At 42.4% G+C, this 18,516-nt stretch overlaps 1 protein-coding gene across 1 annotated transcript; it reads right to left on the reverse strand.

The window, feature by feature from the left end:
- Positions 1 to 10,370: 10,370 nt before the first annotated feature.
- Positions 10,371 to 11,183, reverse strand: LOC139247083 (probable G-protein coupled receptor 139). The gene has a single exon (XM_070871496.1). The coding sequence runs from the start codon at positions 11,181 to 11,183 to the stop codon at positions 10,371 to 10,373; it is 813 nt and encodes a 270-aa protein (XP_070727597.1).
- Positions 11,184 to 18,516: the final 7,333 nt, after the last annotated feature.

Genomic DNA, 18,516 nt, shown 5'->3' on the forward strand with positions numbered 1-18,516 from the left:
AATACCATGTGCTTTAACTTTGCACACTAATCTTTTTTTTGGAACCTTGTCAAAAGCCTTTTGGAAGTCCAAATACACCACATCCACTGGTTATCCCTTGTCCACTCTAGTAGTTACATCCTCAAATAATTCGAGAAAATTTGTCAAGCAGGATTTCCCTTTCATAAATCCATGCTGACTTGGACCGATCCTGTCACTGCTTTCCAAATGCGCTGCTATTTCATCTTTAATAATTGATACCAACATTTTCCCACCACCGATGTTAGTCTAACCGGTCTATAATTCAGAACAGAATGGGATTCGAAAGAGAGTTAGATATGGCCCTTACGGTTAAAGGGATCAAAGTGTATGGAGAGAAAGCATGAATGGGGTACTGAAGTTGCATGATCAGCCATGATCATGTTGAATGGTGGAGCAGGCTCGAAGGGCTGAATGGCCTACTCCTGCACCTACTTTCTATGTTTCTATGTTTCAGTAGGAAACAATGTCAATTGAAAATTGGTTTAAGGGAAAATGCAGAAATAGTAATCATTGGATTGAAAGGAGGAGAATCTATTTTCTACTCTTCTACAGCTTTTCATTGATGTTTCCGTGTGAATGACATGTTCTAAAAAGGAAGAAATATTGCATTTAGCTAGCGCCTTTCACGACCACCAGACTTCTCAAAGCACTTTATAGACAATGAAGTACTTTTGAAGTGTAGTTATTTAGGAAAGGTGGCAGACAGTTTGTGCAACTCCCAGAATCTGCAATATGATAATGAGCAGATAATCTGATGTTTTGTTATGTTGATTTTCACAAAAGCATGTGAATGTTTATTGGTTCCTGTGGCTGTGGCTCCTCCCCATATTTCAAGCTGGAATGTGTGTTTAGTTTATGATATTGGATTGAATTAATTTGGAGATATTGAGGTTAATTAACCTATCAACACCAGACATTTATTATGTTCATGGTGATATTCTGGTTGGTGTAAATTGTGTGAAAACCTCTAGTCCCGAATATGGAGCATTTGGTATTTATAAAATCTCTGACTAATTTCAAGTGTGTGTGACCAGGTGTAAAAGGGGAATGCTAATGTTGTGTGTGGTGTTGTTTTGCAAAATGTCTGTTGTGGTGTTACTGCTGATGTCCAATATCTTTCACTGCTGAATTGAATTGATTGCGATCTTTGCAAACTTTAAAGGCACAAAGACTTTGCAAAAGCAACAGTTTTTTCAATTGACAAAAAATATTTTTTTTAACTTTAAAGCTGTTGAGAATTTGTTTGATAGAAACCAACACTGATTGATGAAGCTTATGTTGGTCTTCGTTTGAAATGCAAAAGAAGTTATTGTTTTTCACGTGCAGCCGTGAACTCTGTTAATTCACAAAGTAACAGATTTTGATCAGCTGAATATCATTTTTTCGGGCATTTTTAAATTTAGATGTTTTAAATTTGTGTGGATATTTCAGAAAGTGACAGTGGAATCAAAAATTGCCGAATGAATCTATAGAGCTCGAAGGAAGGCCAGAATAGATTTTCAGTTTGTCTTTCAAGCAGGGTGCCTTGAGAGTGATGATGGTGCAAGATTGCCAAGAGGAGTTATTTGAAGTAGAAATTAGTTAGCAAGGGGTGTTATGTGAAGTAGAAAAGTATTACAGACCTGATGCTTGCTGGAAAAGTGACGTGGGAGCTCCCTGCTGATCAGAATCTAAGTTCTCATCGACAGATATTGATGGATCTCGAAGTTCGCAGCACGTTGACAAAATTAGACTTGAAACTCTGCTTTTTTCAATGCTTGGCATTAACTATTTTGAGTGAGGAGTTAGACAGGCGAACTGAGTGGACAAAAAATTGGTAGATGGAGTATAATGTTGGAAAGTGTGAGGTCATGCTCTTTGGCAGTAAAAATCAAAGAGCAGGTTATTATTTAAATGCAGAAAGATTGCAAAGTGCCGCAGTACAGCGGGACCTGGGGGTACTTGTACATGAAACACAAAAGATTAGTATGCAGGTACAGCAAGTGATCAGGAAGGCCAATGGAATCTTGTCCTTTATCGCAAAGGGGATGGAGTATAAAAGCAGGGAAGTCTTGCTGCAGTTATACAGGGTATTGGTAAGGCCACACCTGGAATACTGTGTGCAGTTTTGTTTTCCATATTTACGAAAGGATATACGTGCTTTGGAGGCAGTTCAGAGAGGTTTACACAGTTGATTCCGGAGATGGGGGGGTTGTCTTCTGAGGAAAGGTTGAGTAGGTTGGGCCTCTACTTACTGGAATTCAGAAGAATGAGAGGTTATTTTATCGAAACGTATAAGGTTATGAGGGGGCTTGACTAGGTGGATGCAGAGAGGATGGTTCCACTGATAGGGGAGACTAGAACTAGAGGGCAAAATCTTAGAATAAGGGGCCGCCCATTTAAAATTGATATGGGGAGAAATTTCTTTTCTCAGAGGGTTTTGGATCTGTGGAGTTTGTTGCCTGAGAGAGCTGTGGAAGTTGGGCCCATTGAATAAATTTAAGACAGAAATAGACAGTTTCTTAAACAATAAGGGGATAAGGGGTTATGGGGAGCGGGCGGGGAAGTGGAGCTGAGTCCATGATCGGATCAGTCATGATCGTATTGAATGGTGGAGCAGGCTCGAGGGGGCCGCATGGCCTGCTCCTGCTCCTATTTCTTATGTTCTTATGTTCTTCCAAGATAGTTTGGAAAGAGGATAGTCAAAGGACTTGTATCCAAACGCATTGAAAATCACAAATCTGCACATATTATTTTCTGAAATTAGATTAGTGTTATATTTATTTTCTGAAATAAATTGATTTTAGTTGCTGCTCAAGCACCCAGCACGGAAAATGTATTCAAAATTTAATTGATTAATCTTTTTTTCAAAAGTATCGTCTATGTCGTTCCGTTTAAATTGCGTTAAAATAGATATTGGGGTAGCGGGGGAGATTGTCGTGTTAAAGATAACTAACATCACACATCTTGCAGGTTGATTTACTCTGTGGTATATTTTGAGGATTAGAAGCTACAATAAGATTTTAAGTGGGAAGGATCATATTCCTACTACAGGGCTGATGACTGAGATGGAATGGGAAAAAAGGGCAATTTTTCCAAAATCATTTTCCTAATTGATTATGAGTGAATGTCAGGAACTCAAACAGGGGTTAGAAACATGGAAATTTACAGCGCAGGAGGCCATTCTGTCCCATCGTGTCCACACCGGCCGACAAAGAGCCGCATGGCCCTCTGTCAGCAGACCTAAAGGTTACATATAAACCAATGAACAATGACGGAAAGGCAAAGAGCACCCAGCCCAAACAGTTCACTTCACCACAACTGTGACACCCCTTATACTGAAACATTCTACACTCCACCCCAACCGGAGTCATGTGATCTCCTGGGAGAGGTAAAAACCAGTTAAAAACCCAGGACAATTAAGGGAAAAAAACCTGGGAACATTCCTCTCCGACCCATCCAGGCGATCGACACTAGTCCAGGAGATCACCCTGGCCGTATTCTATTCCCTGCAGTACTTACATTATATCTGCTCCGTCCAACAAAAGGTCATCCAGTCTAATCCTAAACAACCTTCCGGATATAAAAGGGGTCGGAGGGTCTAGTAAGGAGGAGGAACTGAGGGAAATCCTGATTAGTCGGGAAACTGTGTTGGGGAAATTGATGGGATTGAAGGCCGATAAATCCCCAGGGCCTGATGGACTGCATCCCAGAGTACTTAAGGAGGTGGCCTTGGAAATAGCGGATGCATTGACAGTCATTTTCCAACATTCCATTGACTCTGGATCAGTTCCTATGGAGTGGAGGGTAGCCAATGTAACCCCCCTTTTTAAAAAAGGAGGGAGAGAGACAACAGGGAATTATAGACCGGTCAGCCTGACATCGGTAGTGGGTAAAATGATGGAATCAATTATTAAGGATGTCATAGCAGTGCATTTGGAAAGAGGTAATATGATAGGTCCAAGTCAGCATGGATTTGTGAAAGGGAAATCATGCTTGACAAATCTTCTGGAATTTTTTGAGGATGTTTCCAGTAGAGTGGACAAGGGAGAACCAGTTGATGTGGTGTATTTGGACTTTCAGAAGGCTTTCGACAAGGTCCCACACAAGAGATTAATGTGCAAAGTTAAAGCACATGAGATTGGGGGTAGTGTGCTGACATGGATTGAGAACTGGTTGTCAGACAGGAAGCAAAGAGTAGGAGTAAATGGGGACTTTTCAGAATGGCAGGCAGTGACTAGTGGGGTACCGCAAGGTTCTGTGCTGGGGCCCCAGCTGTTTACACTGTACATTAATGATTTAGACGAGGGGATTAAATGTAGTGTCTCCAAATTTGCGGATGACAGTAAGTTGGGTGGCAGTGTGAGCTGCGAGGAGGATGCTATGAGACTGCAGAGCGACTTGGATAGGTTAGGTGAGTGGGCAAATGCATGGCAGATGAAGTATAATGTGGATAAATGTGAGGTTATCCACTTTGGTGGTAAAAACAGAGAGACAGACTATTATCTGAATGGTGACAGATTAGGAAAAGGGGAGGTGCAAAGAGACCTGGGTGTCATGGTACATCAGTCATTGAAGGTTGGCATGCAGGTACAGCAGGCGGTTAAGAAAGCAAATGGCATGTTGGCCTTCATAGCGAGGGGATTTGAGTACAGGGGCAGGGAGGTGTTGATACAATTGTACAGGGCCTTGGTGAGGCCACACCTGGAGTATTGTGTACAGTTTTGATCTCCTAACCTGAGGAAGGACATTCTTGCTATTGAGGGAGTGCAGCGAAGGTTCACCAGACTGATTCCCGGGATGGCGGGACTGACCTATCAAGAAAGACTGGATCAACTGGGCTTGTATTCACTGGAGTTCAGAAGAATGAGAGGGGACCTCATAGAAACGTTTAAAATTCTGACGGGGTTAGACAGGTTATATGCAGGAAGAATGTTCCCAATGTTGGGGAAGTCCAGAACCAGGGGACACAGTCTAAGGATAAGGGGTAAGCCATTTAGGACCGTGATGAGGAGGAATTTCTTCACCCAGAGAGTGGTGAACCTGTGGAATTCTCTACCACAGAAAGTTGTTGAGGCTAATTCACTAAATATATTCAAAAAGGAGTTAGATGAAGTCCTTACTACTAGGGGAATCAAGGGGTATGGTGAGAAAGCAGGAATGGGGTACTGAAGTTGCATGTTCAGCCATGAACTCATTGAATGGCGGTGCAGGCTAGAAGGGCCGAATGGCCTACTCCTGCACCTATTGTCTATGTTTCTATGTTTCTATCAGCTCTATTTCCGTAACCCTGCAGGTTACTGCACTTTAAATGCCCATCCAAACATCTCTTAAAAGCGGTGAGGGTTTCTGCATCTACCACTCTGCAAGGCAGTGAGTTCCAGATCCCCACAACCCTCTGTGTAAAGAAGCCCCACCTCAAATCCCTTCTAAACCTTCCACCAACCACCTTAAGAGTATTCCCCCTCGTAACAGACCCCTCCACCAATGGAAAAAGCCCTTACTATCCACTATGTCAAGGCCCCTCAATATTTTGTAAACCTCAATGATGTCTCCTCTCAACATCCTCTGTTCCAATGAGAACAAACCCAGCCTCACCAAACTCTCCTCATAACTAAGATTCTCCATTCCAGGCAGCATCCTAGTAAATCCCCTCTGCACCCTCTCTAGTGCAATCATGTCCTTCCTATAATGTGACCAGAACTGCACGCAATACTCCAGCTGTGGCCTTACCAAAGTATTGTACAATTTAAACATAACCTCACTGCTCTTACATTCTATGCCTCGGCCAATAAAGGCAAGCATTCCGTATGCCTTGTTAGTCAGGAAAGTGTCAGTGAGAATAATGAATTGAAAAGTTTTTCTTGGTGATGTTTTTGCCTTTGCCTATATTGAACAAGGTTGAAAATGTGTATGATAGCCTTGCTACTACCTAAACATTGGAACCATGCAGGGAGCACTGGGTAGCCATCCAATCTTTGAATAAGATAAATGAAAAGTCTAGCAATGGCTTGAATCTGATGTCCAGTGTGGATATTGTGATACCGCTGTGTTTGCAAATATGATATGTTGTGCTTGAGTTAAATAGCTTGCAACTAGTATCATGAAGATGCGCTGAAGAACGGGACTCACACATGCTCAGTTATTTGACTACAGCACAAAATGAAATGGATAAATTGGCTCCGGAGAAGGAGACAACTTGTCATCGAAGTACTGATATACATATTCCATAGCAAAACTGAATTTTAATCAGACAATATAGAGTTAAACGTACTTGAGCCTATCAGAGGCGCAGTTATTAAAAATAAGATTTGATACAGGATTTGGATTTCTGAAATTCATGGTAGAATTCCTTTGAGGTAACAATGAAATTGCGATGACTGAAAGCTGGTGAGAAATGATACATAAACACATATTTTCGTAAGATGGATAATGGTAAGGTGATCTGGATCATTGCATATATACAGTAAATTGTAGCATTATAGAGAAAATGCCTCCCAAGAAAGACAGCGCGAAGAATTGTGAGAATTTGGGATGGAAAGTCCGGATTACCCAACAATTCGTTGTTCGCTCGAGGCAGTCTGTGAGATTAGCATATGCTGGGTTAAAAGTTCAAACGGTAGGGTATGTCAGAGTCATTCAGTCATTTTCCATGTGTTAACTTGCTCACTCTGTTTTGGGAGGGGAATATTTTATTGCGTATAGTAAAACAATTAGAAGAGTTGAGTGCCTGGATGCTTAGTTTGAGTAGTTATTCTGTGGCATTTGTGTTTACCATTGACGTACCATGGTTTATTCATAGAACGCATAGAATGCAGTGTTCAAAGGCAAAATCTAGTTAAGTAAATATAAAGAAGCAATGTTTTCGCTGTATACACTGGAATCGTGGTTATTGTGTGCATCAGTAGCTCGTTCATACTGGTTTATAATGAAAAAGAAGCAAGCACTGGTTTTGTGTAGTATGAAGTTTCAATAAAGATCTGATCCTGCGATTACTACAACTGAGTATGTGTCTAACCTGACGTTTAAAGCAACAAAATGAAAAGGAACAAAAAGCATTGCTCATGAATGACAGCAGGAGAGAGACAAAAAGGCACGCAAGGCAAGGGAGTGTGTGAATGTGTGTGATAAAGAGAGAGAGAGAGAGACAGAGAGAGAGAGACAGAGAGAGAGAGAAAGAGAGAGAGACAGAGAGAGAGAGAGAACCAACTAGAGAGCTGGCCATCCTCGACAGGGTGTGGTGAAATGAGAGAGGACTAATTAGCAATCTTGTTGTGTGAGGCCCCCTGGGGAAGAGTGACCATAATATGGTAGAATTCTTTATGATGATGGAGAGTGACAGTGTTAATTCAGAGACTAGGGTACTGAACTGAAGGAAAGGTAACTTCGATGGTATGAGACATGAATTGGCTAGGATAAACTGGCAAATGATACTTAAATGTTTGACAGTGGATAGGCAATGGCAGACATTTATAGATTACATGGATGAACCTCAACAATTGTACATCGCTGTCTGGAGTAAAAATAAAACGGGGAAAGTAGCTAAACCGTGGCTAACAAGGGAAATTTAGGATAGAGTTAAATCCAAGGAAGAGGCATATAAATTGGCCAGAAAAATCGTAAACCTGAGGACTGGGAGAAATTAGAATTCAGCAGAGGAGGACAAAGGTTTTAATTAAGAGGGAGAAAATAGAGTATGAGAGGAATTTTCTGGGAACATAAAAACTAACTGCAAAAGCTTCTATAGATATGTGAAGAGAAAAATGATTAGTGAAGACAAACGTAGGTCCCTTGCAGTCGGATTCAGGTGAATTTATAATGGGGAACAAAGAAATGGCAGACCAATTGAACAAATACTTTGGATCTGTCTTCACTAAGGAAGACACAAATAACCTTCTGGAAATACTAGGGGTTCGAGGGTCTAGCGAAAAGGGGGAACTGAAGGAAATCCTTATTAGACAGGAAATTGTGTTGGGGAAAATGATGGGATTGAAGGAGGATAAATCCCCAGGGCCTGATCGGCTGCATCCCAGAGAACTTAAGGAAGTGGCCTCGAAATGGTGGATGCCTTGGTGATCATTTTCAAACATTCTATTGACTCTGAATCAGTTCCTATGGACTGGAGGGTAGCTAATGTAACACCACTTTTTAAAAAAGGAGGGAGAGAGAAAACAGGGAATTATAGACCGGGTAGCCTGATATCGGTGGTGCGGATGAAATAGCAGCACATTTGGAAAGCAGTGACAGGATAGGTTCAAGTCAGCATGGTCTTATGAAGTGGAAATCATGCTTGACAAATCTTCTAGAATTTTTTGTGGATGTAACTAGTAGAGTGGACAAGGAAGAACCAGTGGATGTTCTGTATTTGGACTTTCAAAAGGCTTTTGACAAGGTCCCACATAAAAGATTGGTGCACAAAATTAAAGCACATGGTATTGGGGTAATATATTGAACGTGGATAGAGAACTGGTTGGCAGACAGGAAGCAGAGAGTCGGGATAAACGGGTCCTTTTCAGAATGGCAGGCAGTGACTAGTGGGGTGCCGCAGGGTTCAGTGCTGGGACCCCAGCTCTTTACAATATACATGAATGATTTAGATGAAGGAATTGAATGTAATATCTACAAGTTTGCAGACGACACGAAGCTGGGTGGCGGTGTGAGCTGTGAGTAGAATGTTCAGATGCTGCAGAGTGACTTGGACAGGTTAGGTGAAAGGGCAAATGCATGGCAGATGCAGTATAATGTGGATAAATGTGAGGTTATCCACTTTTGTGGCAAAAAACGGAAAATAGAATGTTATCTGAATGGTGACAGATTAGGAAAAGGGGAGATCCAACGAGACCTGGGTGTCATGGTACATCAGTCATTGAAGTTTGGCATGCAGGTACAGCAGGTGGTGAAGAAGGCAAATGGCATGTTGGCCTTCATAGCTAGAAGGTTTGAGTATAGGAGCAGGGAAGTCTTACTGCAATTGTACAGGGCCTTGGTGAGGCCACATCTGGAATATTGTGTTCCGTTTTTGTCTCCTGATCTGAGGAAGGACATTCTTGCTGTTGAGGGAGTGCAGCGAAGGTTCACCAGTTTGATTCTCAGATTGGCAGGACTGACATATGAGAAGAGACTGGATCAACTGGGCTTGTATCCATTGGAGTTTAGAAGAATGAGAGGGGATCTCATAGAAACATATAAAATTCTGACGGGATTGGACAGGTTAGGGTCAGAAGAATGTTCCCGTTGCTGGGGAGTTCCACAACCAGTCGTCACAGTCTAAGAATAAGGGGTAAGCCATTTAGGATCAAGATGAGGAGAAAAGTCTTCACTCAGAGAGTGGTGAACCTGTGGAATTCTCTACCACAGAAAGTTGCTGAGGTCAGTTCATTGGATATATTCAAAAGGGAGTTAGATATGGCCCTCACGGCCAAAAAGATCAAGGAGTATGGAGAGAAAGCAGGAAAGTGGTACTGAGGTTGAATGATGAGCCATGATCTTATTGAATGGTGGTGCAGGCTCGAAGGGCCGAATGTCCTGCTCCTGCACCTAATTTCTATGTTTCTATATTTCGAGGGCAGAGTGAGAAGAGAGGGATGAAAAACCCAAGATGAGAGAGTGAGTAATATATGCCTACATGAAACGTGTGATGGTGATGAACACTGTGTCTCCATAAATGTGATAATATTTATTGTGGATTTGTGGGAGAACGTCATTGTGCAAGTAATATCTCTGGTAGTGTTTTAATGATTTCAGGGTGTTCTGTGATTCAGTTAATATTTACACGGGGACTGACTTAATATGTCCGTGGGCTATCGCTTCCTCCCACTGTAAATATGAGGCAAGGGTATGTGGGAGTGATTTATTGATTACTGTCAGATATTGGAGTAAAACAATTCAGACAGAGCGTGTCAGTGAGTGTGTTAATATTAACCCGTCGTCTCGATCAGTGTGTTAATAGTCCTGAGGTCAGTGGGAGTGCCTCACAGTTCACTGGGTGACTCTGGTGGTGGGTTAAGATGTACAGAGTGTTTAAGTGATTGTGTTAATATTAATCTGTGGTCTCTATCAGTGTGTTAATAGTCCTGAGGTCAGTGGGAGTGCCTCACAGTTCACTGGGTGACTCTGGTGGTGCGTTAAGATGTACAGAGTGTTTAAGTGATTGTGTTAATATTAATCTGTGGTCTCTATCAGAATGTTAATAGTCCTGAGGTCAGTGGGAGTCTCTTTCCGTTCACTGATTTTCTCCGGCATTGGATTATGATGTACGCAGTGTTTTAATGAGCGTGTTAATATTACAGATATCACAAACCCTGCGAGTGAGTGTGGGTCTGACAAAATATGAGGCAGGATTGAGTTCTAATACTCGTCTCATCATTTAATTATTTTACAATTAAAGTAAAGGGAAATTTCAGCATATGTTTCAACTGCTCTCTGAACTTAGTCTGTGTCAGAGCATAAATACCAGTGTTTGTGCAACAACTCAGGAGCTGGGACATGAATCCCATTTCTTTTACATAGCGAGGTATATATACATTCCTGGACCACATAAACAGCAGCCGATACCATATAGAAACCACCATGAACACCGCCCATAAAAGTATGAAATTGCCCGAGATAACAAACAGTAACATTATGGATTTATTTCGGCTCTCCATTTCTGGGTCTCTGGAACTCTCCCCACTGCTGGGTCTCCGGAGTCTGGTGCGGGCTCTGCTGGCCACTAAAATGTGCCTGACAGTTAAAGCATTCAGCAGCAGAATCAGAACAAATGGGAGACCTGGTGTGAGAATATAATGAACGAACTCGATGGCAGCCCAGACCGGAGAATTCATATCATGGAATGTTACAAAACAAAACCAGGGGCTGTTCACAAGCCGATATCCACCTGTGAACAGAAAATACCAGGGGATGTTCTTTAAACCACTCAGCACAGTCACTGTTCCCAGAACCACAGCCGCCGTTCTCTTGGTGCAATGTTTAATTTTCAGTTTCTGGCAACAAATGGCCACAAATCGATCAGAGGTGAAAGTGACGGTGAACCAGACAGAACAGTCTGTGACTGCATAAAGCAGGACAGCGTGGATATTACACACCGGGATAGAACCCAGGAAATCAAACTGTTCCTTATAAGCAATTGGAATCTGCCTCAATATCAGGTCGAAGAAAACGACCAGTAGATCTGCCGTTGCCATGGCCACCAGGTAGCGAGTTACACATTTGGAGAGACCGCACTTTCCCCGGGACAGGATCACAATCGTCACTAAGTTCACTGTGAGGAAGATAAATAAGGAGGGACATTATACATCACACTGTGAGCAAGAGCAGCAGTTTGATGGAATTCGGGGTGAATCTGAAACTCCTCAGCCCCATTCAATGGTATACTCTTATTCTATTACCCACAATACAAGTTTATTTGTAGGAATATCGGGAATACATTGTGGAATCAATTAATGAATAGGGATTAATACAAGATGAAATTAACAGATGTGTGATCAATGAGAGATTGTGGTCGATCTAACCTTAGCCCAGGAGACCAAAGCACAACCTGAAGTACCAGGGACACAAAGGCCAAAATCCTCCTCAAGGAACATTTCGTGAGAATGTAAATTCTCCACTAGTAGTCCAACCAACAGAAGCAGTGCCACTAATGCAGAACTGGAGATGATGAGATCATCATCGGCAATCCCTCGAAATCTTGGAAGACTTACTTCCACTCTACAGGTGACTTCTCAGGGTTGTCTCTGTCGGTCTCTGCCACAGGTGGGGCAGAGTATGGTTGAAGGAAAGGGTGGGTGGGGAGTCCGGTTTGCCGCACGCTCCTTCCGTTGCCTGCCTGGTAAGCTCTTGGTGACAAAACTTAAGGGACTCATCGCCCTCCCGGAAGCTCTTCCTCCACTTAGGGTGTTCTTTGGCCCGGGATTCCCAGGTGCCGGTGGTGATGTTGCACTTTATCAAGGAGACTTTGACGGTGTCAGTGAAACGTTTCCTCTACCAACCTGGGGCTCGCTTGCCGTGCTGGACCTTTTCATGGATGTCTGCCCTTGCTGACAGTAAGCTCCCAAGGTATGGAAAATTGTCCAAGCTGAGATGAGAAGGGGCACACTGACTGGGCCTCATTGATGAGTGGATGTTTCAGATATTTCAAGATATGTATGTGATTTAAGAGAATTTTGCTGCGACTCTGTGTAAGTAAATGTACTGATATAAGGTGAAAACAAACGCAAAATCCAGGGAATGCTAAACATCTGAAAAAGTGAAAATGCTGGAATTACTCAGCTGGTCAGGCAGTATCTGCGGAGAGAGAAACAGTGTTAACGTTTGAACTCGATGACCTTTTCTTATTATGTACAGAGTCTCCCAAACCAAGGCATAATTCTTAGCATATATTACAAATGTTCATTGGATACAGCAGACTGAAATTCGTCAAATAAAAATTCATATACAATTTCTTTTCTCGACTTAAATATAGAAAAATATGATTTTTGATAAAATCCTATCAAGCTGAGAAACAATAGCCGACACCACCATGGACAGGATGGTGAATTACAGGGAGAGAACTAAAATTAACCATTATTTACCGAATTAATAGCTGGATACAAAGGATTACCAGGGACACCGAGAGCAGTGAAGGGTGGGTCAATAACATAGTATCACAGAATCATAGAATCATAGAAGTTTACAGCACGGAAGGAGGCCACTTCCGTGCCGGCCAAAATTAGGATTTCTACCTAATTCCACTTTCCATCTCTAGGTCCACAACCCTGCAGTTTATGGTACTTCAACTCCACATCAAAGTACTTTTTAAATGTGCTGAGGGATGGTGCCACTCTCACCCTTTCAGGCAGGGACTTCCAGATTCCACAACTCTCTTCGTGAAGAAATTTCCTCTCTAATCCCCTCTAAATCTTCTCCCAATTACTTGACATTTATACCTCCTGGTTGTGGACACCTCTGCTAAGGGAAATAGGACCTTTCTATCCACTATTTCTAGGTCCCTCACAACTCTATTCACCTCAGTGAAGTCTCCCCTCAGCCTCCTCTGTTCCAAGGAAAACACATTCAGCCGATCAAATCTGTCCTCATATTGAGATTCTCCACTCCCGGCAACTTCCTCATAAATCTCTCCAGTGCAATCACGTCCTTCCTGTAATGCGGTGACCAGAACTGCATGCAGTACTCCAGCTGTGGCTTAACACGTGTTTTATACATTTGAAGCATAACCTCAATGTTTAATGTGTTCTTCCTTTACTTTTTAGCCCCACCCAAATGCATTACCTCACCCTTCTCTGGATTGAATTCCATTTGCCACTTTTCTGCCCACCTGACCAGTTGATTGATATCTTCCTGCAGTCCACAGCTTTCTTCTTCAGCATCAACCACACAGCCCATTTTAGTATTATCTGCAAACTTCTTAATCATACCCTACATATTCAAGTCTAGATCATGGTGTATATCACAAAAAGCAAGGGATCTAATACTGAGCCCTCTGGAACCACACTGGTAACATCCTTCCAGTCACAAAGCACCCATCAAACATTACGCTTTGCTTCCTGCCTTTGTGGCAATTTTAGATCCACTGTGCCCTGGATCCCATGCACTTTTATTTTCGTGGCCTGTCTGCCATGTGGGACATTATCAAAAGACTTGCTAGAATCGATATTCACTACATCATGTGTGTTGCTCTCATCGACCCGACTGGTTTTCTTCCTCAAAAAATGGCATCACGTTAGCCATAAACGACCTTCGCTTAACATAGCCATGCTGACTGTCCTTGATTATAAGTGAAGTTTTATCCTGTCCTTCAGTAGTTTTTCAACTAATTATCCCACCACTGAGGTCAGACTGACCAGCGTGTAATTATTTGGTCGATCACTTTCTCCCTTCTGAAACAAGGTACAACTTTAGCAGTCCTTCAGTCCTCTGGCACCACACCTGACCCTGCGAGGATTGGAAAATGAGAGTCAAAGCCTCTGCTCTTTTCACTTTTGCTTCATTTAACAGCCTGGGTTATATTTCTTCAGTCCTGGGGACTTATCCACTTTCAATGCTGCTAAGCTCCTAAATAACTCCACTCTCACTATGCTTATTTTATCTAATATTTCACACTCCTCCTCCTCGATAGCAGTACCTGTTTGTGAAAACAGTCGCAGAGTATTCACTAAGAACCATTCCCACATTGTAGGCCTCCACACACAGCTTGGCGTCATGGTATCTAAAAGCCCTACCCTTTCTTAATTATCCTCTTACTATTAATGTAATTATAAAATATCTTTGGGTTTTCATTGATTTTACTTGCCAATAATTTGTCATGCTCTATCTTTGCTTTCCTAATATACTTTTTAATTTTACCCCTGGACTTTCGATACTCCTCTCGATATTTAGCAGTATTTATCCCTCGGTATCTGTCATAAACCTCACTGTTTTTTCCTTTTCCTACCCTGTATGACCCTTGATATCCAATGGGCTCTGGATTTGTTCGTCCTACAGTTTTGTTTAAGGGCACGTATTTGTGCTGACTCCTCCATATCTCCTTGAATATCTCCCACTGCTCTGACACGGATTTGCCTTCAAGTAGCTGTTTCCAGTCCACTATGTCCAAGTTATCTCTCAGCTTAGCAAAAGTTGGCTTTTCCCCAAGTTAGAACGTTTATTCCTGGTCTATCCTTGTCATTTTCCATAACAACCTTAAATCTAACTGAATTATGTTCACTAGCACCTAAATGGTATTCTGTGATTCAACATATTGCACCTTTGTTAACACATGGGCTGTTGTTTAAAACTACTGGACAATCCTCGTTACCTAAGAACATAAGAACATAAGAAATAGGAGCAGGAGTAGGCCATACGATCCCTCGAGACTGCTCCACAATTCAATAAGATCATGGCTGATCTGATCATAGACTCAACCCCACTTCCCCACCCATTCTCCATAACCCCTTAACCTTTATTGTTCAAGAAACTGTTGACTTCTGTCTTAAATTTATTCCATGTCCCAGCTTCCACAACTCTCGGAGGCAGCAAATTCCACAGATCCACAACCCTCTGAGAGAAGAACTTCCTCCTCATCTCTGGTTTAAATGGACGGCCCCTTATTCTAAGATCATGCCATCTAGTTCTAGTCTCCCCCATCAGTGGAAACATCCTCTCTGCATCCACCTTGTCAAGCCCCCTCATAATCTTACACGTTTCGATCAGATCACCTTATCTCATTTGGTTTCCACGGCCAGATCAGCCATGACCTTGTTGAAGGGTGGAGCAGGCTCGAGGGGCTGGATGGCCCACTCATGTTCCTAATTCTTATGTTCTTATGTTGTCCCTGAAAGCCGCTTCACCTGCCCAGCTTCATCCCTAAAACTGAATCCAGAACAGACATCTTACATGTTGGGCTCACTACATGGATAGTAATTCAGTGAATCATGCTTCAAAGAAGTGCTAGCTGAACAAAGAGTTTAAGCAGGAACAGCAAGATTAGTGTGGGGGAAAATGAGAAGAACAGTAATAAAGTTAAACTTGCTTTATAGAATAAAACGCTGAATACAGACACTTACGAGGGAGAACAATATTAGCAAGGATTGTCCAGTGTTTCTAAACAACAGCCCATTTGTTAAGAAAGATGCAGCAACTTGAAACACAGAATAACTTAACTTAATTTCTCACGCTAAATAGTAAAGATAATATCACAGTGCACATGGTTTATAGAATCGATATCTGGTTGTAGATGCTTACTAGGAACACCAACAAGAGCGAGGAGGGGATAATAAATCTTCTCAATATCCCAAAATATTCTCGTTATCCGCCTCTCCTCACGCCATGACACAACGCTGCCCCAAGCCATGCTTTCCCTTTCGCAGGTAATAGTTTCGCTGAAGAAAACGAGCTGACTGTGTGAGGTGACACAGTGAAGGCAGTTCTTTATTTAGAGAAGAGAGAAATCCCGAGTGACATCATCAGGCATCATTGTAATTGGCATTAATTACAGTCATTCGAAAAACAGACTCATTGAACCATTATCACCACTACACTTTACAGCAACACAATCTAGCTCACCTTAGATAAACATGTTGACATTATAAGAGAGCAAATGAACAATATTTCGCCCGCCCATAAAGTAGTGAGGACAGAACATATATAACGAATTCACTTTCTGTATTGAGCAACAAGTGAAAACAGATGAGAAAGTGGCAGAAAAATAGAAGTAATAAAAGAAGAATAAAGGTGGATTCCCCAATCTTCTTCTCTGATTTATTCCAGTGTAGATAACAGGCAACACATCTCAGATTTAATAAGTTTCCAGAAACGGCCAGAACCACAGACCTTGACCACATGACACTGCTACCGGCTCACTCGAAATATTCCATTTCCATGCCCTGGAGTTTACACTTATCTCACTTCAGTCCTGGAATTTCATTCCCAGGCAGTAACTTTATTGCCCGAAACTGTAACAGGTTTGTGTTCAGTGGTATATGCATCTCGACATAATGAAGTCTCATGGTCTCAGGGCCAACCTGGGCAAGACAACCTCCAACTGATTACCACCAGCAAGCTCAGTTGATGAATCAGTATTTCTCCATGTTGGAAACCACTTGGAAGAAGAACTGAGCATAGCAAGGGCATAGCATATACTCTAGATGGGGGACTTCAATGTCCATCACCAAGAGTGGCTCAGTAGAAGTAAATACTGATGGAGCTGGCCGAAGACAAAATGATATAGCTGCCAGACTGGGCCTGAGGCAGAGAGCACCATGACGGAAAAATATACTTGACTTCGTCCTCAGCAATCTACATGTTGCAAATGCATCGATCCATGAAAGTATTGGTAGCAATGACCACCTCACGGTTATTGTGGAGACAAAGTCCTATATTCACATTGAGGACATCCTCCATCGAACTGTGTGCCACTGTGCTAAATGGGATAGATTCAGAACAGATGACGCAGTTCAAAGCTTGGAAAACCTGAAGCGATGTGGACTCTCAGCAGCAGAAAAATTATTCCAGCACAGTCTTTAACCTCTTGGCTTGGCATATCCGTCAAGCTACCATTGTCATCAAGCCAGGGAGCCAACACTGTTTCAATGAGGTATGTAGACGAGCATACCAGGAGCCACAACTGGCTTACCTAAAAATGAAGTGGCAAGTTCGGCAAGCTACAAAACAGCACAATATCCATGTTAAACAATGGGGGCAGCATGCTGTAGACCGAGCTGAGCGGTTCCACAGCCAACGGATATAGTGAAGACTAATGTGTGTACCTTGCAGTCAGAATCAGGTCAATTCACAATGGGGAGCAAGGAAATGGCAGACCAATTGAACAAATACTTTGGCTCTGTCTTCACGAAGGAAGACAGGAATAACCTCCCGAAAATAAGAGGGAACCGAGGGTCTAGCGAAAAGGAGGTACTGAAGGAACAGAGGAAAATCCTTATTAGCCAGGAAATGGTGTTACAGAAATTGATGGGATGGAAGGCCGATAAATCCCCGGGGCCTGATAGTCTGCATCCCAGAGTACATAAGGAAGTTGCCCTAGAAATAGTGGATGCATTGGTGGTCATTTTACAACAGACTATTGACTCTGGATCAGTTCCAATGGACTGGAGGGTAGCTAATGTAAAACGACTTTTAAAAAAGGAGGGAAAGAGAAAACAGGGATTTATAGACCAGTTAGCCTGACATCGGAAGTGGGGAAAATGTTGGAACAATTATTAACATAGAAACATAGAAAATAGACGCAGGAGTAGGCCATTCAGCCCTTCGAGCCTGCACTGCCATTCAATGAGTTCATGGCTGAACATGCAACTTCAGTACCCCCTTCCTGCTTTCTCACCATACCCCTTGATCCCCCTAGTATTAAGGATGAAATAGCAGCACATTTGGAAAGCAGTGACAGGATCGGTCCAAGTCAGCATAGATTTATGAAAGGGAAATCATGCTTGACAAAAGGGAGAACCAGTGAATGTGGTGTATGTGGATATTCAAACGGCATTTGACAAGGTCCCACACAAAAGATTAGTGTGCATAATTATAGTACGTGTTGTGGAGCGTAATATATTGATGTGGAGAGCGGACTGGTTGGCAGACAGGAAGCAAAAAGTCGGAATAAACGGGTCTATTTCAGAATGGCAGGCAGTGACTAGTGGAGTACCGCAAGGTTCAGTGCTGGGTCCCCAGCTATTTAAAATATACATTAATGTTTGAGATGAAGGAATTGAATGTAATATCTCCAAGTTTGCACATTACACTAAGCTGGGTGGCGGTGTGAGCAGCAGGATACTAAGAGGCTGCAGGTTGTCTTGGACAGTTTATGTGAGTGGGCAAAAGCATGGCACATGCAGTATACTGTAGATAAATGTGAGGTTATCCACTTTGGTGGTAAAAACAGGAAGGCAGAATATTATCTGAATGGTGACAGATTAGGAAAAGGGGAGGTGCAACGAGACCTTGGTGTCATGGTCCATCAGTCATTGAAGGTTGGCTTGCAGGTACAGCAGGTGGTGAAGAAGGTTTAGAAACATAGAAGCATAGAAACAT

The sequence above is a fragment of the Pristiophorus japonicus genome, unplaced genomic scaffold, assembly GCF_044704955.1.
Source record: "Pristiophorus japonicus isolate sPriJap1 unplaced genomic scaffold, sPriJap1.hap1 HAP1_SCAFFOLD_256, whole genome shotgun sequence".
Taxonomy (NCBI): domain Eukaryota; kingdom Metazoa; phylum Chordata; class Chondrichthyes; family Pristiophoridae; genus Pristiophorus; species Pristiophorus japonicus.

What these genes read in the sequence shown, in the direction of transcription:
- LOC139247083 (XM_070871496.1), bottom strand. Translation starts at nt 11,183, where the DNA reads ATGGCAACGGCAGATCTACTGGTCGTTTTCTTCGACCTGATATTGAGG.